The sequence below is a fragment of the Myotis daubentonii genome, chromosome 14, assembly GCF_963259705.1.
Source record: "Myotis daubentonii chromosome 14, mMyoDau2.1, whole genome shotgun sequence".
Taxonomy (NCBI): Eukaryota; Metazoa; Chordata; class Mammalia; order Chiroptera; family Vespertilionidae; genus Myotis; species Myotis daubentonii.
The window spans coordinates 25,330,962-25,353,674 of record NC_081853.1 but is presented as its reverse complement, the minus strand read 5'-3'; the positions used below and the strand labels follow the sequence as shown (position 1 = coordinate 25,353,674).

Here is a 22,713-nt window from a genome sequence, read left to right as displayed (position 1 = left end):
TGAAAATGTTTAGATTGCAGTGCTGGCTGCATCACTCTGTGAATATAATAAAATCACCAAAGTGTACATTTTACAAAGGTGAATTTTATGGTATGTGAATGATCTCTCAAGAAAGCTGTTATGGAACTAGAGCTAGTGAGAAACCAAGATGGCGGCATAGGTTAACGCCAGAGATTGCTGCCTTGAACAACCAATTCAAATTACACCTAAAAGACGGAATGGACATCATCCAGAACCACAGGAAGGCTGGCTGAGTGGAAATTCTACAACTAGGAGGAAAGAGAATATTATACCCAGACTCAGAGGAGGCGCAGTGCTGAAGTGAAATACTTAGGTGCGGAGTGCGCACGGAGCGGGCTGGCGGCCGAGGGCTCGGTTGTTGTTTTCAATCGGGAGGGAGCTTCAGACTCTGAGCTCCAGAGCCGGGCGAGTCTCTAGGGACCCAGACTCAAACGGGAGAAGCCGGACTGTCTGGCTTCGGTTGGAACTCGAAGGCAGCTTTGTCTCCAAGGTTTGCAGGGGTTGCTGGGACTCGGTGAGGCAGAGCCCCTAGGGAAGGAACTGAGAGCAACCATAACTGCTCCCTCCGCCCGCCCTGTAGATCCCCTGGGACCCGCCCCGCCCAAGCCCTGCACAGAGGCATTGCCGGATAGCCTCAGGCAAAGGCTAGATTAGCACCGCCCTAGAGATCCAGCACAGAAGCTCTCCCACTGCAGACACAGCTGATTCTCATAGCCAGTTGGCCTGGAGGTCAAATCCCCCCAGTATTACCTACAACAACCAAGGCTTAACTACAACAAGACTGCGCACAAAGACCACAAGGGGGTGCACCAAGAAAGCATAAAAAATGCGGAGACAAAGAAACAGGACAGAAATGGAGGATACAGAGCTTAAAGCCACACTTTTAAGGTCTTTCAATAAGTTTCTAGAAATTGCCGATAAACTTAATGAGATCTGCAAGAAATCTAATGAGACCCTCGATGTTGTGATAAAGAACCAACTAGAAATTAAGCATACACTGACTGAAATAAAGAATATTATACAGACACTCAACAGCAGACCAGAGGAGCGCAAGAATCAAGTCAAAGATTCGAAATGCGAAGAAGCAAAAAACACCCAACTGGAAAAGCAAAATGAAAAAAGAATCCGAAAATACGAAGATAGTGTAAGGAGCCTCTGGGACAGCTTCAAGCGTACCAACATCAGAATTATAGGGGTGCCAGAAGATGAGAGAGAGCAAGATATTGAAAACCTATTTGAAGAAATAATGACAGAAAACTTCTCCCACCTGGTGAAAGAAATAGACTTACAGGTCCAGGAAGCGCAGAGAACCCCAAACAAAGGAATCCAAAGAGGACCACGCCAAGACACATCATCATTAAAATGCCAAGAGCAAAAGACAAAGAGAGAATCTTAAGAGCAGCAAGAGAAAGAAACTCAGTTACCTACAAGGGAATACCCATACGACTGTCAGCTGATTTCTCAACAGAAACTTTGCAGGCCAGAAGGGAATGGCAAGAAATATTCAAAGTGATGAATACCAAGAACCTACAACCAAGATTACTTTATCCAGCAAAGCTATCATTCAGAATTGAAGGTCAGATAAAGAGCTTCACAGATAAGGAAAAGCTAAAGGAGTTCATCACCAACAAACCAGTATTATATGAAATGCTGAAAGGTATCCTTTAAGAAGAGGAAGAAGAAGAAAAAGGTAAAGATACAAATTATGAACAACAAACATGCATCTATCAACAAGTGAATCTAAGAATCAAGTGAATAAATAATCTGGTGATCATAATAGAATCAGGGACATAGAAAGGGAATGGACTGACTATTCTTGGGGGGAAAGGGGTGTGGGAGATTCGGGAAGAGACTGGACAAAAATTGTGCATCTATGGATGAGGACAGTGGGTGGGGAGTGAGGGCGGAGGGTGGGGCGGGAACTGGGAGGAGGGGAGTTATGGGGGGGAAAAGAGGAACAAATGTAATAATCTGAACAATAAAGATTTAATTAAAAAAAAAAAGAAAGCTGTTATTTTAAAAACTCAGTAAGACAAGATGATCTTCATAGTTTTGTGGAAGAATTACCTTGTGCTGACCTTGGAAGGCAAAGACGGGGAGAAAGGATTGAATCTGCTACTCTCAAAATCTGCAAGAGGCATTTAGGAAATGTTTCTTTAGTGCCATGGCGGGAGAACAGCATGATGTAAGGTGTGGGAGGTGAGTAAAATTAGAGGAGGTCACCATCTTTGGTAGGTACAATGCTGTATGCTGCACAGGTGGGCACTGCTATCCTGATTTCACAGACAAGGAAACCCAGGCTTAGGGGAGCAAGGCATGTGTCCAAAGCCCCATGGTTAGGGAAGATGCGAGGTTTGTAAGGTAGGGAGACTGGCCTAGAAGAAGACCCATGTCTGAAGCACACACAGATAGATGTACAGGAAGGACTGGGTCAGTTGTCAGGGAGTTTGGGATGTGAAGGTTGGTTGGTTTAGACTTGGAAACAGTGTAGGTTATGACAAATGAAAAGAAATGAACAAAATTCACCTGGGTTGGCATATAATAGTGGCTCTCAAGCTTAGCTGCCCTTAGAATCACTGGGGGTAAATCAAAACTCCTAATGCCTAGTCCCGTGGTCGGCAAACTGCGGCTCTCGAGCCACAGGCGGCTCTTTGGCCCCTTGAGTGTGGCGCAGTACTTCCTAAGCCTTAGAAGTACCCTAATTAAGTTAATAACAATGTACCTACCAATATAGTTTCAGTTTAAAAAATTTGGCTCTCAAAAGAAATTTCAGCCGAAACCGGTTTGGCTCAGTGGATAGAGCGTCGGCCTGCGGACTGAAGGGTCCCGGGTTCGATTCCGGTCGGGGGCATGTACCTGGGTTGCGGGCATATCCCCAGTTGGAGATGTGTAGGAGGCAGCTGATCGATGTTTCTCGCTCATCGATGTTTCTAACTTTCTATCTCTCTCCCTTCCTCTCTGTAAAAAATCAATTAAATATATTTTAAAAAAAAGAAAGGAAGGAAGAAAGAAAGAAAGAAAGAAATTTCAATCGTTGTACTGTTGATATTTGGCTCTGTTGACTAATGAGTTTGCTGACCACTGGCTCCAGTGATGGCGAACCTATGACACACGTGTCAGAGGTGACACGCAAACTCATTTTTTTGGTTGATTTTTCTTTGTTAAATGGCATTTAAATATATAAAATAAATATCAAAAGTATAAGTCTTTGTTTTACTATGGTTGCAAATATCAAAAAATGTCTATATGTGACACGGCACCAGAGTTCAGTTAGGGTTTTTCCAAATGCTGACACGCCGAGCTCAAAAGGTTCGCCATCACTGGCTTAGGCCTTACTTGCAATGGCATCAGAAATTCTGGGGTGGGACCCTGGTGACTTCAACATGTAGCCAAAGTTGCCAACCACTGCTTGCAGGATGGCCTATTCAAACACACTTAATCCCAACAGCCCCCCATTCCCTACTGTACAGATAGGGAAAGGGGTTCAGGAGGGCTGAACGCTATGCACCTGTAAGAAGTTGTTAATTTTCCTTTCCCAAACCAGGGCTTAATCATTCCAGACGCCCCGAAGTATTAAGTGTATTTACTTTTCTATTAAAAGCGGGGCTTGTTCTTTATTCTCCCCTGGAGCAGATAAGCTAGCACCCTTTAGGTGTTCAATAAATGCTCATTCCAAACAAAACAAAGCAAAACCAAAAGGGGGGAGGCAGCTACATCTACTCTTCCAACTCGCTGGGTCCTCCGAGCCTTAACAAGCCTGGGTAAAACCTCCCACCCTGCAAGGCTCGCCTTCTCCCAATTAAAAAGACGTTTGAACTCCAACTGCTAACCCCGGGGCTCGGGGAGGCAGGGATAAAAGGGGCGAGGTAAACAATCCTGCCTCTGGGGCGCTTTCAAGTTAGAACCTAAGACTAAGACATATAAACAAACAACACCCCTTTGAAGGCTGTTGCGAGGATTAAACAGGTAATTGTGTGGAGGCGCGCGGTGCCGGGCTACCCTGGGGAAGTGCTAGCCAGGCGGTAGATGCAACTGCAACACGTGACGGCGCACAAGCCAAAAAGTGTTCAGGGCCCAACAAAGTCCTATATCCATCTTAACTTATCCCTCCGCTGGTTTCCTGGAGTGCCCGCCACACCCCCGCTCCCAGCAACCCCACTAGCGGCCAGGCTCCTCTCGGGCAGAGGGTCAGCTGCACTTCGACGTCTCCAGCCCTGGGGCGTGGCGCGAACACTTCCAGAAAGAAGGAAAAAAGAGAAGTACGAAGGCTACAGGAGCATGAGGAGGAGGAGGAGAGGAGCTCATCCCGGCAGCCGAGCTCCTCCTCGCGGCCCAGAAGGGCCCGGGCTGGCTGTGGAGCCCGGGGAGAGGCTCGCGGAGAGGCCGTTTCCTGCAGCGGGGAGACCTCGCCCGGCGCCTGTGCTGGGCTCAGGGCGCCTCCCGCCGCTAGGCCTGCGCCTTACCTTCATCCACCCCACGCGCTCGCCGTTACCCCGACAACGCCGGCCCGGGTGTGGGGCGGGGTGGGGGTGGGGGGGCACCTCTGCCGTCAAGTAGTGCGGCCGCAAAGCTGGACGAATGCGCAGCCGCAGAGCCCGTGGCGCGCCCTCCGGGTTCTCGCCGAGTGCGCATGCGCGCAGCCTGAACGCGGGCCGGGGGGTCGGGTGGCGTTGTTCTGTGCGCGCTGCTGGCCCCTCGTGAAGAGCGAAGCAGAGGCAGCACGGCCTCCTTCCTGCCCTCCCCAGTGTCATGCGGTTACTATTCTCGTTTAATTCTCACAACAATCCCGCAGGACCCGACGTTCGGATGGGATCCGAAGTCGCTTGTTCCATGTCACACTGCTAGGAGGTAGTGGAGTCCTGGTCGAAAGACTTGGGAGTCCACGCGCCTGGGGCGATGGGGCGCTTGGGCATCCCGGACCCTGCCCCTGACCTGGTCTCAGCTTCCTCAATGCAGACGGATAAGCTGCAGCATGCAGGGCGTCAGGCAGCGCAGACAACTGGCCCAAAGCCACTGTGCGCTGGCTGCCCTGTGCAGTGTAAAGGACAGCACACCAGGAGTCAGACCTGCACCTGCATCCCCACCTGCCCCCTCGCTGGCTGTCCTGAATGAGTGACTTAGACGAGAGAAACAAAAGCGCGTTGTGAAGTGTAAAAGTTTCTCCTGACCTGGTTATTTTATTTATTTATTATTATATTATATTATATTATATTATATTATATTTATTATATTATATTAATTATATTATATTATATTATATTATATTATTGTTGACAATATTACAGATGTCTCCCATTCTCTTTCTCCCCTCCCCTCCTCTTTATCTGGAGTTCTTCACTACCCTGTAGCCCCAGTCCATGGTTTTGACCGGGTTATTTTTAAAGGAGGCCTGGTAGGGAGTTCTGTATATACCTCCCCACATAGGAATCCCAGGGTCCCCAGCGCACACACCGCACATGATGGGCGGTTTGGGAAGGTTGGTAACAGGGAGGATGAGGCTAGGTGTGACTGTCTCTGAAATTTGGACCTTTCCCAACTTTCTTGTCTCCAGGCCTTGGAACACACTGTGCCTCTGCCGGGAACATTCTTCCCCGCTGTTTGCCGCAGTCGTTCCTGGTCACCCTTTAGATCTCCCTTCAGATAGCTCTTCCTCCAGGAGACTTCCTCCTGCCTCCCCGGGCTGGCTTGGTGACTTTCCTCTGTGTTCGCTGTTTCCTGGTCTTCCTTAACTGGATTGTGAGCTCTTGCTAGAAAGAGCTCAAGACACCATGTGCCTTAACTACTCAGCTAAAGAGTTCAGACTTTAGATAGACCGGAATCAGAATAGCTTCCTGTTGGAGTGTTGCAAAAAAGAGCTTCAGCAAGATTCAGAGAAGAGTGGCATTGGGATGGATTGGGCAGGGGAGAAAAGAGCTGTGGGGAGGCTGTAATAGTGCACCAGAACATGCCAATTTAGGAAACACTGGTTTTAGAATGAGAGGGTTTTAACAATGAAAGGCAACTCATAGGTTGTCCAGTTCAACTTCCTTATTTAACTGATAAGAAAAAGGTTCAGAGGCACTGTGAGTAGCCAGAGGCAGCCAAGCAAGTTAGGGGGTTGCTGAGACTACAGTCTTCCCGTGAGGCTCAGTGTGGTCTCCACACTCAGGGGCTTGGGATTCCCCCATAATGGGACCTCAGGTAGCAACATCTGGAGCCTTGTCCCCACAGAGGGTCCAGTGTAGAAGTTGCTGAGTAAGATATCCTTCCCCCAAGATTTTCTCTCAAAGTGTCTTTTAAGTTTTTTATTATGGTCTTTTCAAACATACACGAAGTACAGAGAATTACCTAATAAATCATCACTTCCATAATCCGCAGCCTTTGATACCTTGTTTCTTTTACATTGTCCATACACACACCTTTATCCCACTGCTGTAGCATTTTTAAAGTGACCCCAGATATCATAATTTCAATCAGAATTTTTCAGTATGTATCTTTAATTTTAACATTTTTACACACATATATACATATATAGAGAATTATCTATAAATATGTAATGAGATTTATAAAGGTTTATGTATATAAATATATAATTCTCATTATCCCAGTAGTTCTATAGAGTCACAGTAAACACTGAATTAGTGAATACTAAGCATTCCTCCGAGGGGGAAACATAGAGTTCGGTTCCTGCCAGTCTCTGGCCACATTTTCATCAACCATTCAATACATAACCTTGTTTTATTTGTGTTCCTATTTTAGAAATACTTAATATCGGTTGTTGGTTCATTAACATTAAACCCATGGCCAATAGCACTATGATACATGCCTGAAGGAAGCTCATCTAACACACGTATTTTCTCTGTAAGACACATCACACCTTCTTGGCTTAGGAACACTAGATGGCACTTCAGCACTCTGCTTGGGGTCCATTTTAAACAGCAAAATCACCAGAAAGCACAAAAATTCGAAAAATGGCCCTGGCTGGTAGGCTCAGTTGGTTGGAGCATCCTCCCGGACACCAAAAGGTTGTGGGTTCGATTCAGCAAAATACAGGAGGCAACCGATCGATGTTTCTCCCACTTTCTCTCTCTGGTATTAATAAACATATTCTCCAGTGAGGATTAAAAAACATGGGAGAGCCCGGCCAGCGTGGCTCAGTGGTTGAGCATCGACCTATGAACCAGGAGGTTATGGTTTGCTTCCTGGTCAGGGCACATGCTGGGGTTTCAGGCTCAATCCCCAGTGTGGGGTGTGCAGGAGGCAGCTGATCAATGATTCTCTCTCAACATTGGTATTTCTATCTCTCCCTCTCCCTTCCTCTCTGAAATCAATAAAAACAATTTAAGTAAAAAAAAAAAAAAAAAGGCAAAAACGTGGGACTAAAGAGACTGGTAAAAAACACATTTATGGAATGAGAGCTGAAACAAGAAGATAGTATCATCTGTTTACTGCAGCTGAGAATGTGCATTCTGGAAGACACATTTTTCTCTACTCTATGCCTGCATGTCTGCGAATGACCAAGTGCTGTGAGTATTGATTTTGGTTTTACAAATAAAATTTAGCCAGTAGGTGAATTTGCAAATGCAGATTCCACCAATAATGAGAATATATATATATATATATATATATATATATATATATATATATATATATATATGCCAGCCATTTTGCATCCTATCTTAATTATCACCACAGCCTGTGGGATAGGTGTTCTCACCACTATTCTACGATTTCACAGTTGAGAATCCCTCCCTCACCCAAATTCTCCGAGCAGTGGAGGCCAGCCGAGGATCTAGATCCAGGGACTATGGGGCTTGCATTTATTTTGATCCGTCACGCTGGATATGAGCGAGCAGTGCAGTGTCAAAACACAGCTTTAAATATGGAAATACAAAAATGACGCAAGTGTCGGTAGAGGTCAGGGAAGACTGGGATGGGTTGAAGGACCTAGGAAGCTTCCCGGAAGAGATGCCTTTGAGTTGAGCCTGGAAGGAGGGTTAGCCTTGGGAGAGTGAAGAGGCGGAGGGCAGGTGGGGTCTGGGGCACACGGCGGGTCCATGTGCCAGGCAAGTGTGGACTTTGAGGTCCCGGAGCGGGAGGCGCCGGGCCCGGCGGGGCTGGAGGTCGAAGCTGAAGATAAGATCCGAGAGGCAGGGCGGGGCCGCGTGGTGCGCGCGCTCGAATTCCAGGCTTGGCCGGTGGACTTTACACCGTAGACAATGGGGAGCCGCCGGCGTTTCTGAGCAGGGCAGGGCGGCCCCTGTGTCACCCATTGTTTTTCTCCCAGATTGGGCCGAACCCTGCAATACTTCGGCGAGGCCACTAGATGGAGATATTTTAGCAAATTTAAACCGCAGGGCCTCTGCACACCCCGCGGCGAGGAAAACAAACGCCGGGACCGCGCCAAGCTTCCGCGCGCGTGTACTCGCAGCATGCGCAACGTGAAAGGCAGGGATCGTGTAACCAGAATCAAATTAGGGACATAATTCAGCTTTACCTGGCCGGGGAACCCCAGATAACTTCACAGCTTTGAAGGCGAAAGGGTTCAGAGTGAGCAGGAAAGGCCAGACAGTTCTGACACGTACCCTGCATACATTATCTAGCATTTAAATCTCATTGCAGCCCTCGAAAGTAGGTGCTGTTAACCCATTTTACAGGCAAGGAAACTGAGTGCAGAGGGGTACATTTGCTCAATTCGTTACCGAGCTGACCCCAGACTAGGCAGGGGAAAGAGTTGATACCGTGTGGTAAGAGGTGGGCTGGGCAAACCCCTAGCACATTGCTTTGCTGGGCCCAGGGTCCCTTTTGCAAAGGGTTGGGCGTTGCCTTTAGATCCTACTGTGGCTGCGAGGAAAAAACGGTAGCATGGATGATGAGAGCAACTGGACTCCTACCATTTGTACGATTCCGGGTGATTTTTAGAAATAGCCTCAATTCTCTCATTATCCAGTGAGTTAGGGATTAGCACACACCCGTTTTGCAGATAAGAAAACAGATTTAGAGAGGTGAAATGAGTCGCCCAGGGTCTCACAGGGAGTCAGCATCAGAGGGAGATTGGATCTCAGGTATGCCTACTTCTGCCCTACGACTAAGAACAAAACACATTTGACTTCTGCGTAAATTTCCAAGAGAAATGTGGATGCCCAGAGACACACAAAGAGTTTTAAAATCAAAGAATGGTGGTTTGTAATAAAAAAAAAAAAGGGAAACAACCTAAATGACCACCCCTAAAGGAATGGACATATAAAATTTGTTATAAAGGGTTCATAGAGTGGAATATTATGCAGCTTAAATGAAAAGGAATAAACTAGCTCTCTTATATACATATCAACATGGAGAGATTAAAAAAAACATAATGGTGAAACAGGTAAGACACAGAACAATATGAATCCTATGTACCATTTATGTAAATTAAAATACACAAACAATGTAAAATGCTGAATATGGATAGGTAAGCTAAACTCAAATTAACAGGAAATCTGTGGGACTTGGGTAGTAGATAAGGGGACTTAGAGCTTTATGGTTTGTTTCTTTTTTCTTCTTTATTGATTTGAGAGAAAGAGGGAGAGAGAGGGAGAGTGATTTGCGGTCCACTCATTTATGCCTTCGCTGGTTGTTTCTTGTATGTGCTCTGACAGGGGATTGAACCCACAGCCTTAGCATATTGGGCCGATACTCCAACCAACCGAGCTACCTGGCCAAGGCTTATGTTTATTTCTTAGAAAAAACAAACAAACCCTAGACCAGCCGTGGGCAAACTACGGCCCGCGGGCCGGATCCGGCCTGTTTGAAATGAATAAAACTAAAAAAAAAAGACCGTACCCTTTTATGTAATGATGTTTACTTTGAATTTATATCAGTTCACACAAACACTCCATCCATGCTTTTGTTCCGGCCCTCCGGTCCAGTTTAAGAACCCATTGTGGCCCTCGAGTCAAAAAGTTTGCCCACCCCTGCCCTAGAAGCTAATATGGGAGTGGGAATATAGATGACTGTTAAATTATTTGTATTTCTTTATCTGTTTTAATTTTTGCACAAGATAATTTGGGCAAACAAATAAATACGAAGATAGAATAGTACAAAATCCAAATAATTTTTTGATTTGAAGATGGGGGTTGCCAGTACTCTGGGATGGCATGAGAGGAACACAGATTTTAGCACTGGGAAGCACAGGCCTAGACCCTGTTGTTAAGGGAATGTGGCTGATGGGATCCAACTCCTGGCATCCCACAAAAGGTCCCACCACCTGTGACTGCCCTCCCCACCAGGGAGAGACCGTGGGAACCCCACAAGGAAGACAGAGAGGACCAGGAGGAGGTACAGGGGCCTGGGGAAGATATATTCCACTGTGGAGGCAAGATGACTGGATGTGGCCACACCCACCCTCTGCTTCTCTTCCTCCCTCCCTTTCCTTTCATCATTTTCTCTGAACTCACGGTCACATAATAACATTTAATGTGTCCTTGAGTGGCCACACCTACTTTCCAGCACCAGGTGCTCCAACTGGAAACTAAGGGCAATTCTCACTTTGCCCATCTCCTCTGGCTGAGGTGACAAGCATGTAAAGTTGTGAGTGCTAATGTTCTTTGGAAACTGTCAATCACCACAGAGAAATAGAGAGAAATAAGGCCGTACTGCCTTTTCTCTTCCTTTACATTGGTCACATTACACAAATAATATGGGATACATAGAGAGCCTAGTACTTGCCTTGCATTGGCTCATTGCCCACTCATTTATTGCTCATGACAGCTCTTTCAGTAAGTACATTTATTCCTCCCATTCTGAAGGTAAGGAAAGTGAGTCAGGAAGTTAAGTAATTTACCCAAGCTTACCCAGCTAAGAAGTGACCAAGGTAGGATTTAAAACCAGGTCTGCCTAACTATAGGGCCTCTGTGTTGCATTAATATAGTATGTTTTATGATCTCATATCTTATTCTAAAAAGGAGGTTCAGAGAACCTTCTCTCTCTCTCTCTCTCTCTCTCTCTCTCTCTCTCTCTCTCCCCCTCCCTTCTTCCCTCTCTCCCTCCCTCTTTCCCTCTTCCCCCCTCATAAAAATCTTCTTTGTTCAAAGTTGCTTTTGTTTTGTGTGTGACCCCCACAGGTCCCCAACACTGAGCTCAAGATCATAAACCCTGGGTGTTTGAAAAAGTCTTTGGCTTGCTCACTAGAGAGAGGGGAGAATAGGCCAACATGGCCCAAACCTGGCTTTCCTGCTTGCCTGGGTACATCCACCTCAGATGTCAAAAGGTCTGAATTCCAGGCAAACCAGGAATAATGCTCCAGTCATCAAATTTGAAAACCAAAATTCAGCAAAGACATGTATTTGCTGCCAGAAAGCAAATAGCTTTTTCTTTACTTTCTCATTTTTTTCGCCCAAACAAAACATCCTCTTATGAAATATGTCCAATTTGCAATATTTACTTTCCCTTTATTTAATAACAGGAAAGGGTTTGCTGGACTTTTGTTGATTTTTGCATTTCTTATTAAAATTCTTAAGGGGGTTTTGGGGGAACTTAATCAGCAAAAAAAGGAGGAGGAAAAAAATCTCATCTGCATTCCACAGGCCTTATTAATGGAGGAAACTTGCTGTTTGTTTAAGAGCATTTTCTGATGGGAGAGGCCATCATCACGTGCTCCAGAGCCTTCCTCTGACTTTTTCTTGACTGTGCTTCCTTCTCTGCTGTCTCCAGGGCTCTTTGTTTTAAGCTTTCTGCTCAAGATGGAGCTGGGATGTATGCTATACTGCCAGGCTGTGAGGAAAGCAACATTATGAAATGTACCGGCACAGTGTTTTGCACCCATGATCTCACTTCACCTCTGGTTAGCCCTCCTGGTAGCCCTCATTCGGCAGACGAGGACAATGAGGCTTGTAGTTTATATTCCTTGGGATTAAAAGGAAAGGATTCCTAGTGTTTGTGGAGTCTTAGATCCAACTGAGTCCTCACAGCAACTCTCTGCAGACCATCTCCAGTTTGTAAGACTCAGAAAGGTAAAGTGACTTGCCAAAGGGCACACAGCTGGAGGGTTGCAGAGCTGGGATTTGAGCTCTGCTTCTCATGCTTCATCACACCACATCTTTGGAGCCAAGAGTGGCACAATGATTCCTGCAATGAAATACACCTCCCCTTGCCCCCCCCCCCGCCCCCGCAATTTAAAACCTCTCCCCCCAAGAGGTCTTGGTCTTCCCTTCCTTGGTTCCAGAACTAGACTGCAAATAACTTCAAGGACTTTGTTTCATATTTTCACACTACCAGAAGTATTTACATACCTTATATAATTATTATGTTTATTTCTAGAATAGTGCCTGTACAGAGTAAGTCTTAACAAATAGCATCACAGATTGTCATGTCCCAATGCTCTCCTGCAGAGAAGGGAACCGAGGTCTAGAGAGAATAAAAATTTGCCAAGGCCCCAGAGTCCAGATCTCTGGTTCTCTCTGCGTGGTGCTTCCCCATGAGCAAGTCTACAACAGCGACCTTGTGGTTCATCCAGTCCCTACTGCATGTGGCACCGTTCTGGATGGAGATGGGGACACCCAGATAAACCAAACATGGTATTTGAGGTCAAAGTTTTCAGGGGCCAGCAGGGGAGGATGCTTGGAAAAGTTACACTTTTTCTTCCTCATAAAAATGCTACAATTAAGGGTTTCAAGGAGGGAGGGTTTCAGGAAAGACTCGGGGGGAGGAGTGGACATTTGAGCTGGGTCTTAAAGAATGAGGAGGAATTGGCCAAGTCAGGGAGGGCAACCCAGGCAGAAGGCCCTACCTGAGCGAAGACCTGGAGGTGTGAACACACATGGCACATTCAGGAACATCCAACAGTCTTCTGGGGAAGAGAAGCAAGCCAGGAAAGGAAAGTTGTTTATTGTGAAGTTGCCTGGAATGCTGGCTGTCCTTAGGAACTTGAATTTTATCCCATGGGTGGCGTGGACACAGGAGGGTTAAAGGAGGGGAGTGACTTGGTCAGATATGGTTTAGGAAGGTCACTCTGAAGGCCTGGAGTAAAGAGGACCAAGGGCTGAGGGCCACCAGGAAAGGGGCAGCTGCATGTTCCAGGCCAGGGATATCCAGCCCTTGCCCACCTAAAATCCTCCGGTCCTTGAATGAAATCTTTCCTGTCCTTCCTGCTCCAGGCACTCTCCCAGACCACACACCTACCCAGAGCTATTTTTCAATTTTTATTTATTTAATCATTTTTCATTTTGGTTCTCTGATTTTTTTTCAACACTGTCTTCTAATTCACTGATTCGGTCCTCCACTTCCCCTAATCTGCTGTGTATTCCTTCCAATGTGTTCTTTATTTGTGTTATGTCATTCTTTATTTCTGTTTTCATAGTTACTATATCTCTTCTCATGCTGTTGAGCATCTTTAACATCATTATTTTGAACTCTATATCAGATAAATTTCTGATTTCCATTTCATTTCTCTCTTCTTCTGGAGAATTCTCTTGTTCTTTCATTTGGGGGGTGTTTGTCTCCTCATTTTGGCTGCCTGTTTGGGTTTGTGACTATGTATTAGGTAGCTCTGCTATGCCTCTCAATCTCTTGTGTAGGACAGTGTTATCCCAGAGCTATTCTTACTGGTTCCTCTAGTTCTTATTCTTTGCACTATGCAATCAAACCTTCCTCTCCACTCTCAAGGTCCTCCTGGTGATGGAACTTAACCTAGTGGAGGTCAGAGACCCCTTGAGAGGCTAAGATAAGGCTTGAAAACTGCACAAGTAGGTGAACCTTCCAAATGTCGGATGTGTTGTGGAGACCCCCTAGAACTGCTGCTTTCACTTATGGAATGTGGCAATTCCAAGAGAGTGAGGGAGGCAGACACCCCACAAGATGTCATCTTCACTCCGTAAATCCTTCCAACATGGGAAGGCAGTCCAAGGAGGCAGAGGAACTAGGAATAAAGATTGCCTTGAATGATCAAGCATGCAAACCAGGAGGGAATCCTAAATGAATGTAGTAATGTTTCTCAAAAAGAACGTGTCCATCTGAAGAGGAGTTGGGTAGTCAGGGAGGCAGAGAAAAGAGAAAGAGGGAGGATGCGCTGGCCAAGGATATCATGATCCCAGCGGTAGGTCTAGCTTGTCCTGATGCGGTTAACCCTGGAATCCCATAACCAACCCCTCCCTTTTCATTCTGTGCTAACCAAGCACCGTTCTGATTAGAATTTGGCCTCCCCTGGGGTGTGCCTATAGGGAGCTGGTGTGTTGGCTGGAGGACATGTGTATCCGGTCCCTTTGGCAGTTATATTTCTCGTTGTAAATTAGTAAATTGGGAACAGACAATTCGCAGAAGCAATACAAATGACTAATAAGCACATGAAAAAAATGTTCACCCTCACCAGTAGTCTAAGACATGTAAATTCAAACCAAAACCGAGATTGTTTTCTAACTATTAAATTAGAAAGGATTTCTTTTTTTAAGTTGATACATATTGCTGGGAAAGGGGTGGTGCAAGGGGCACTTTCATGTGCTGCTGGTGGAAACATAACGCTCCCTCCTGGGCTGGGCACCTCTTGGCCCCAATGTGCATGTTCTTTAAACTCATGAATAGATCCATGCCATCTCACCTGCCTGGAAAGAATGGCTGGAGAGGTCTCTTTGGAAATTTACTCACCAAATGTTTCCTGAGCACTTATGATGTGCTAGGCTTGCGAGACACCATTCAGGGTAGGGGCCACATAGAAATGTTATCCCAAATCACAATGGTGTCAGACTGGGAGGGAGACTAGAGGCTAGTTCTTGGTGAGCTGGAAAAGGAGGAGATGGCAGGGAAGGTGAGGGGGAGAAGAATCTGGTAAACTCCCTTTCTCCTTCACCACAATCCAAGGCTCCCTTTAGTTCGTGTCAAATGGAGGCTCTTGGTGGAAGATGAGGAATTTCCTAGAGTCGAGGTCTCCAAACTGTGTACAATCCTAGAGCGTCCCGTGGAATTGGTCTAGGATGGGTATAGCCAAAGTAATTTTTGTTGTTGTTAATCCTCACCCAATGATATTTTCCCATTGATTTTTAGAGAGAGTGGAAGGGAGGGGAAGAGACACACAGAGAAAAACATCGGTGTGAGAGATACACATCAATTGATTGCCTCCCACGCGTGCCCCGACCAGGGCTGGAGATGGAGCCTACAACCAGGTACGTGCCCTTGATCAGAACTGAACCTGGGACCCTTCAGTCTATGGGATGATGCTCTATCCATTGAGCCAAACTGGCTAGGACTAGCCAAAGTATTTTAAAAAAGTATCCTAGGAATTTCAAATGTGCAGCCTGGGTTGAGAACCACTGAGAAAATAAGAAATTCACACGGGGCATGGTTAAGAGCACAGGCTTCAGCGCCACCAGACCCGGTTCAAGAGCCAGTCACTTACTGCCTGGGCCCCCACTTCCCGTCTTCGAGCTTGGTCCTCATCTCCGTAACACAGAGACCACGTATGTGCACATGTGGTGGCGAGGATAAATGAGGCAATGCATGTAGAGTGCTTGCCAGGATTCGATGATACTCATGGTTATGACTGTTATTGATCAGCCAGATACCATCCTCTGCGACGTCCAGGAGGAATAAGGGAGGGACTCCCAAGATTTCTGAAAACGGCACAGGAGGAAAAATCCCAACTGAAACAGCTCTAACTGTTGACTTGATTTTTTTTTCTATGAACTGGGAGATGATTCCCAGGGCTTTACTTGAGCTGCAGAATTCTTGTCCCAGCGGACTTAGCAGATGGGGAAACAATGTGCGATTCTAGCCCAAGAAGCATGATGTAGGAAGAGATGGAGCTTAGCAGCATCAGGACTGAGCTGATATTTCAAAGTCAAGATGTACTGGCCTCCTTTCTGTGAAGACAGCAATTTAGAACACGGACCCTCAGACCTAATTATGCCAGATTCCACCACTACTAGCTGTGTGACCTTGGGGGAGTGACTTCACCTCTCTGCGCCTCAGTTTCGTTGTCTCTACCATGGGAATAATATTGGTTCCTGCCCAACTGGGAACCAATTGGGGGGAGGGTTAAACGGGTTAATGCCGGTAAAGCTCTGAGCCCGGGATCTGGCTTATGTTAAGGCCTCCGTGAATGGCCGCCATATGGGCCTCTCCCCAGCCAGGAACGGCCCTTCCCACAATAGTTTGATTGCTTTGTGGCATTTTACTCCCCCCATCCCCTCCCCACACACGGGGCTTAGGGGTGTAATTGCTTATGTGTGTGTCTTCTCCAGGGCCTGGCCTGATCCATCCGTTCCTTCAGTTCCATGGTTCACTGTTATATTCAGCCACTGCTCAGGGAATGAGTGTGGAGCTGAACTGACCCCTCTCCCTTCCCAGATAAGGAAACCGAGGCTCACAGAGGGGTGATGACAGGGTAGCTGAGGTCATGCCCTGGGTGCAGTGTCCTGAGGCCACTGGCTGAGAAAGGAATCTCAACGGGGGCCCACACCTGGGTAGAGGGACTGGGGCCTTTTGGGGCGTTGAACTTTAATGGGGGCTATGGAGAAAAAGGCGGCTGTAGACACTCCCTGGGGACTCCCACCAGAGGGGTGAGACTTTGCAGGTGGCTGGAGGACCAGGGTGAGCCAGGGGAAGGGGAGGTGGTGAGAGAGTAAAATTCACCCTATTACCGGTAGCGTGACTCATCTATGCCAACAGGCTGGTGAGACATAGAGAAACTTGGTACAGGAAGATCAGATGGGATAAGGCCTTTGAAAGTTCTTTGCAAATGGTAAATTCAAGGGGGGATGGGGACATATGTCATAATGTCAACAACTAAAAAAAAAAAAAGAATTTAAAAACTGTGAAAAAAAGAAAATGATAACTCAACCTAAGAGCAGGGGCTGTGACTTCAAATGGACCTGGATTCAAAGTCCACTTCTGGAACCTCCCTGTGACCTTGGGCAAGTGGCTTAACCTCTTGGAGCCTCAGTTTCTCCTTCGAACGGAGGGGGAGGTAAACGTAACTGCCCCCGTGGGTTGCTCTAAGGATTAAATACCACAACGTAGATAACGTGGGTGGCCCAGAGCCCGGCACGGAGCCACCCATGAGAGTCACAGGGATGGGGAGGAAGAAGTTCAGAAGAAGGAAGTTCTTTCTCACGGCACCTTCCTATCCAATCCGTACCCATCCTTCCGCCTGGCCCGATTCCCCGGAGAGAAGGGCCTCTCCCTTCACACACTTTCAGCATCTTATCTAAGCCGTTCCCACAGCACTTATCAGATGAGGCCTGGCACCCACTGCTATTTAATGAGCATGCCTTATCGCCCTCCGTGGCCCAGGTCTTACTCATCTGTGCCCACTGCGCCCTTGACCCTTTCCGGAGAGATGTCAGCGCACGCTGGTGGACTGGCCAGAAGGCAGAAACAGCGGCTGGGTGGTCGCTGTCTCGGTTTTGATACCAGAAAAGAGTATGTCATTTGCACTGATGACGTGCAGAGGAGATAAGAATTTGTATATACATTGAAAAACAATCTATAGATTTCTTTTGATAAGGACAATTTAATTCGTATTTTTTTATGAATGCAGTCCCCTGTTTGTTTTGTGTTTAGGTTGTGACATAAAGTAAACGAATGAGAACTTCGCATATAACCACAGGGCAGTAAGTCCACCTAGAATGTTTGTTAAAGAGCCAGGCAGGGAAAGTTACAGAAAGCACTAAAGCTCACCATCAGCAAAGGCCAGAACAGATAAAAGGTATTACTCCCAAAGATTTGAGAATTCGAGATCTCTCACTTATATGCCCTGAGTGACATGACCCCCTCTAAGCCACAGTCTGGTCACCTCTAAAATGTAGGAAGCTGCCCTACCCGGTTTGGCTCAGTGGATAGAGCATTGGCCTGCAGACAGAAGGGTCCCAGGTTCGATTCCAGTCAAGGTCACATGCCTGGGTTGCGGGCTCGACCCCCAGCAGGGTGTGTGCAGGAGGCAGCCAATCAATGATTCTCTCTCATCATTGATGTTTCTATCTCTCTCTCTCCCTCTCCCTTCCTCTCTGAAATCAATAAAAAAATATAAAAAACAATAAAATGGAGGAAGCTGAGCTAACCTTGCAAGGGCCTCGAGGGGCCTGATGAACATGTGCGCAGAGCCGCTCAGTGATGCCAGCTATTCTCACCGTTACTACTTGGCGACGATGCAAACTTAATGACGTTTGAAATGAGTCGTGCCTAAGAACATGACCTGTAGCTATGTCTGAGGGTGAACCCTGCCCAGTATCTCTTAAGTGGATAAACCTTTCAAAATCAAGTGTTTGGGGAGTAGAGTGGAAGACAGAAGGGTGGTGGTCAGGCAGGGTGAGATCTCAGGGAAGCTAAAGCTTGGCTGCCAGGGTTTCTTCAAGAAGAAGGTTCAGGAACTACTTTGAACAGGCAACTAACCCTATGCTTTGCCCACCATTAATGACCCTGAAAAACAACCAACCAAGAAATAAAACTACCCGTCTTCTAAATATTCACTGATCAGAGAAGACTGTCCTTTCTTCCCTCTTTCCCCCGTCCATTCCCATCCTCTCTCTCAACGCGAAGCCCCTTTTCTGCTGGTAATTTTCCAAATTGAACCCTGCAGGACAAATGCACATCGTGTTTCTCTCTCCTTCTCACCCGCCACAGGGTAAATGCCCAGCACCTCTGCTTCTGACCTGCAGCCAGTTTGACTGGCCTGAGACTACAGGCTGAAATGTCCAGGTCTGGCTGCCTCACCCTCGGGCCAGCCCTGTGCCCTCCCACCCTCTGCTGTCTCCTGGATCAGGTGCAGTAGGAGCAGGTGACACTTGAGGCCCTGTGGCTCCGCCACTGTGACCCACCTGTGGCTCTGGAGCCTGACTGGCTGGAGTTCCAATCCCTGCTCCACCACTTACAGCTGGGTGACCTTGAAGAAGGAATACACCTACCACTGGGTACACGAGGTGATACTGGAATGTCCTCTTTGGGGTCATGGTGGGGGTTAAATGAGATGCTACACCCGAAGGCGGATGCTTGGGCTGGCACACAGTGAGCACTCCATACACGTCCTGCTATTGCTCTTACGCAAAAGAGGGTGCAATCACACATCAGACCAGCCTCACTCTGATGTGGGGCCCCATCCAGGGCCCACTCTCTGCCAGTTCAGAAACGTGGCAGCCCTACTTGCCAGCGTTGTGGCATCTCATGATATAACACGTGTGAAAGCAGCTTCTAAAGAAGTTCATCCCAGGTCAGGACTGTGTGCCCCCACCCCCTGGGCTTTCAGGGGTCCCCCGCCTTGCTGCAAGGGTGAACACGTCAAGCCATGCAGGTTGTGTAAATGAGCACATGCACAGCCTACAGGCACAGAGACTAAATACTGTTTTCAAATGCTGCCAAGCCAAACAAGATCCCACAACCCAACTCAGTCCAATTATGAGATTCCTTGTGCTGTGCTGCTTGCATTGGGCTTGGGTCATGATCCTCATCACCACATGTATGTGTGTGTGTGTGTAACAGCTTCACAGGTTTGGGCAGCCACCATCACCACAATAAGTTCCAGAACAGTTTCAGCACCCCAAAAGTAACTCCCTACCCAGTAGCTACTCTTCGTTCTCCTCTCGCTCCAGCCCCTGGCAACCCCTCATTTACGTTTTGTCTTTATAGCTTTGCTTATTCTGGACACTTCACATACATGACATCCTACCGTATGTGGTCTTTCGTCACTCCCTTCTTTCATTTTGCATAATGTTTTCAAGGTTCATTCCAAGTTATAACATCCACCCATGTTTCATTCCTTTTTGGATGGCCAAATAATATTGCATCGTATGGATAGAGTACATCCTGGTTGTTTCCAGTTTTGGGCTGCTCTGAACATTCATGTACAAGTCTTTCTTCCCTCTTTCCCTCCTCCCTTCCCATCCTCTCTCTCAATGCGAAGCCCCTTTTCTGCTGGTAATTTTCCAAATTGAACTCTGCAGATATATATTTTCACTTCACTTTTAAAAGTACCTGGGAAGGGTTGGCTGGGTCATATGGAAAAGAGTATATTTAGATTTATAATAAACCGCCAAAGTGTTTTCTCAAGTGTGTATTGCACCCTACTGTATTCCCATCGGAAGTGTCTGAGTGATAGTTTCTCTACATTCTCACCAGCACTTGCTGCGGTCAGTCTTTTTAGTTTCTGTTGTTCTGATGGGGGAATAGAGGTGTCCAGTAGTTTTAATGTGCATTTCCTTGTCCTCATTCTGAACCACTATGGTCAGTTGGCTGGCTCTGCATGGAACAGAGGATGAGGCAGGGACAGCACCAGCCCTTGAGGGGTCAGTTACTGCATTAATCTCTGCTTACCCCTCCAGGTAACAGAAAAGAGTAGATGCCAGTAGTGGAAAGTCTGCAAAATCAGACCAAGAAAAGAAAGAGTATTTGGGTGGGTGGGAGGGGCCGGGGCAGAGCAGAGAGCTGACGTAGCAGTTTGCAGGTTGGCTGACTTTGTTTTTTCAGCACATTGGAATCTCCTCTTTTATTTCCTTTAATTAGCCTTCCCCACTGATGGCGACAGGTCAAGATTTCTAGGAAGTGCTCCAGACAATCCTGCCTGACAGACATACATCCCAAGTTCATTCATTCCTTAGGGTTGAAATGCATCCTATTTCTCATCCTTGGAGCTGACCTAGATAGAGGCTGGCAAGACAGTTGTACTTCTTCTGGAGCTTTGCCTTTTCATTCCCTGCTTTACCTCTAACAAGAAAGAAGTGTGTTATTTACAAAATATCTCTATCACCCAGAAAATATCTCCCTGGGAAGAATGAAAGAGTCACACATTCATACCGTATAAACATGCGGGCATGCATCAGCTGCCATTAGAGCACCAGCAACTGCAGACCCATTTACAGTCTATTTGGTAGGAAAATAAGCTACTAAAGCTTCAAGGTGCAGTTAGATCCCTTGAAGGACACTTGGTTGTAAATCTGGACACCATCAGAGATTCCTTAAACAGAAGCAACCCACACAGTCCTAACCTATTAAGCCCGGGGTCCCAAGACATAGCTCTATAAAGAAGTAAACGATAAGATGGCACAAGAGCTGCTATGACAGAGAGGTGAAAAGGGCACTGAAGAAGCCCAGAGGAGAGAGCAACTGTTTGGAGAATGGTTTAGAAAAGGGGACATTGAAGTTGGGCTTTGAAGAACGAATATAAGTTTGTTGGAAGATAATAGAAGGAACAACCTGCCAGTCAGAAGAGCATGCATAAGGCACTAAGGAGTGAAACCATGGCAGGTTCAGGAAACTGCAGATTCTGGAATGCAGGGCAGGTGAGAGAAATGGTGAGGGGGAAGCTGGTGACCTCAGACTCCAAAGAACCTTGACGACTGAGATAAGGAATGTGACCTGGTCTGAGTCTATTCTTTTTTTTTAAAAAAACCAAACATATATTTTTATTGATTTCCGAGAGGAAGGGAGAGGGAGAGATAGAAACATCAATGATGAATCCTTGATCGGCTGCCTCCTGCATGCCCCCCACTGGGAACCGAGCTCGCAACCCAGGCATGTGCCCTTGACTGGAATTGAACCCGTGACACTTCAGTCCGCAGGCAGATGCTCTAGCCACTGAGCCAAGCCAGCTAGGGCCTGAGTATATTCTTGAGAGAGACCCTAGTCACACCTGGGGAATGAATGGATGGGCAGAGCAAGTCTGGGCGTGATTTCATGAGGACCTCAGTCAGAGCTAGGCATGGCCCGTGGACGTGTCATGTGCCAACTCCCTGCCAGGTACCTGGGACTGGGAGTCAGCTGTCAGTGCTCTCAGGGGAATCTACAGTCTCCTGAGGCCTGAAGGAGGAGTGCCATTTGCACCACCAATGACCCCTTCCCAGTGGCCACCCAGCTCAATTTTCACAACTAGAAAGGGGATGCTGACCCTGCTCCTCTCTCAGCCAAGTCTTGGGATGGCATGTATCATTCTAATTCCAAGATGGCATGTATCATTCTAATTCCCAGGGCTCAACTGGGATTGCAACAATGCAAACACTGCAGGCACTATCTCCTTGGTATCCGAACCCCTCACAACCCAGTGCCGTAAGCCTGGCTTACAATCCAGCTCCTCTAACAGTCACATCAGATGGGGGAAGGCAGGCAGCCAGGGCTAGTTATACCCCTTGCTTTTCCAGAGGAGGAAATCCAAGTGCAGAGAGGGGCGAGGGGTGCCAAAGCTCCCAGGAATAAGAAAGAGTAGAGTCACTTTGTTGGGCTGCTTCTCACCAAAGGTCAGGAAGATGGATACTGTGCAATCTGCTGTATACACATCTTCTTACTTCAATTCTCATGACTGCCCCCATTTTGCAGATGTGGAAACTGAGGCTCCAAACAAGTAGAGTAGCTGTAGTAAGAGGCCTGTCCATCTGGTGCCTGGCAGATGCTCCAAGCTGCCTTCCCAAATCTGAATAGAGTTTTGGAGCGAAATCTTTTTCTACAAGCCTGCTTTGCTAAGCAAGGACTGATGGAGACACAGGCCTCTGGAGACGGTAATACTTTCCGCACTGACATGGCAGATGGCTTGCAAAATACCATGGTATTAAGAGGGGTTTTTGCAACAGAGCTCTTGTGACAAGGCAAAGAGGCCATAGTGCTTTGGGACTTGTGTTTTTTAAAAAATGATCATTTTTACTCCTTTTGACAAATAATTCAGATCCTGGGCAAGCGTCAGAGCAGCCGGGCACATTGCCCTCCTCCCCCCAGCAGCACCCACTTCCTCTGGGGCCCAGGAGCAAGCTGCCTGGCTGCTATCTCCAG

General features: G+C 47.0%; 1 protein-coding gene across 7 annotated transcripts in view; it reads right to left on the bottom strand.

The window, feature by feature from the left end:
* The window catches only part of TSEN2 (tRNA splicing endonuclease subunit 2), a 48,202-nt gene extending 43,103 nt beyond the window's left edge, over positions 1-5,099 (bottom strand). For 2 of the 7 annotated variants that reach the window (XR_009448520.1, XR_009448519.1), the window contains exon 1: positions 4,485-5,099. Coding sequence is in view for 1 of the 7 variants with exons in the window: in XM_059663616.1 (XP_059519599.1) it covers positions 4,485-4,772 (288 nt within the window). In the remaining 6 variants the exon portion in view is untranslated. Of the gene's footprint in view, positions 1-4,219; positions 4,442-4,484 lie in introns of those variants that run through there. The other 5 variants (XM_059663616.1, XM_059663618.1, XM_059663621.1 and 2 more) reach the window with 5 other exon arrangements.
* Positions 5,100-22,713: the final 17,614 nt, after the last annotated feature.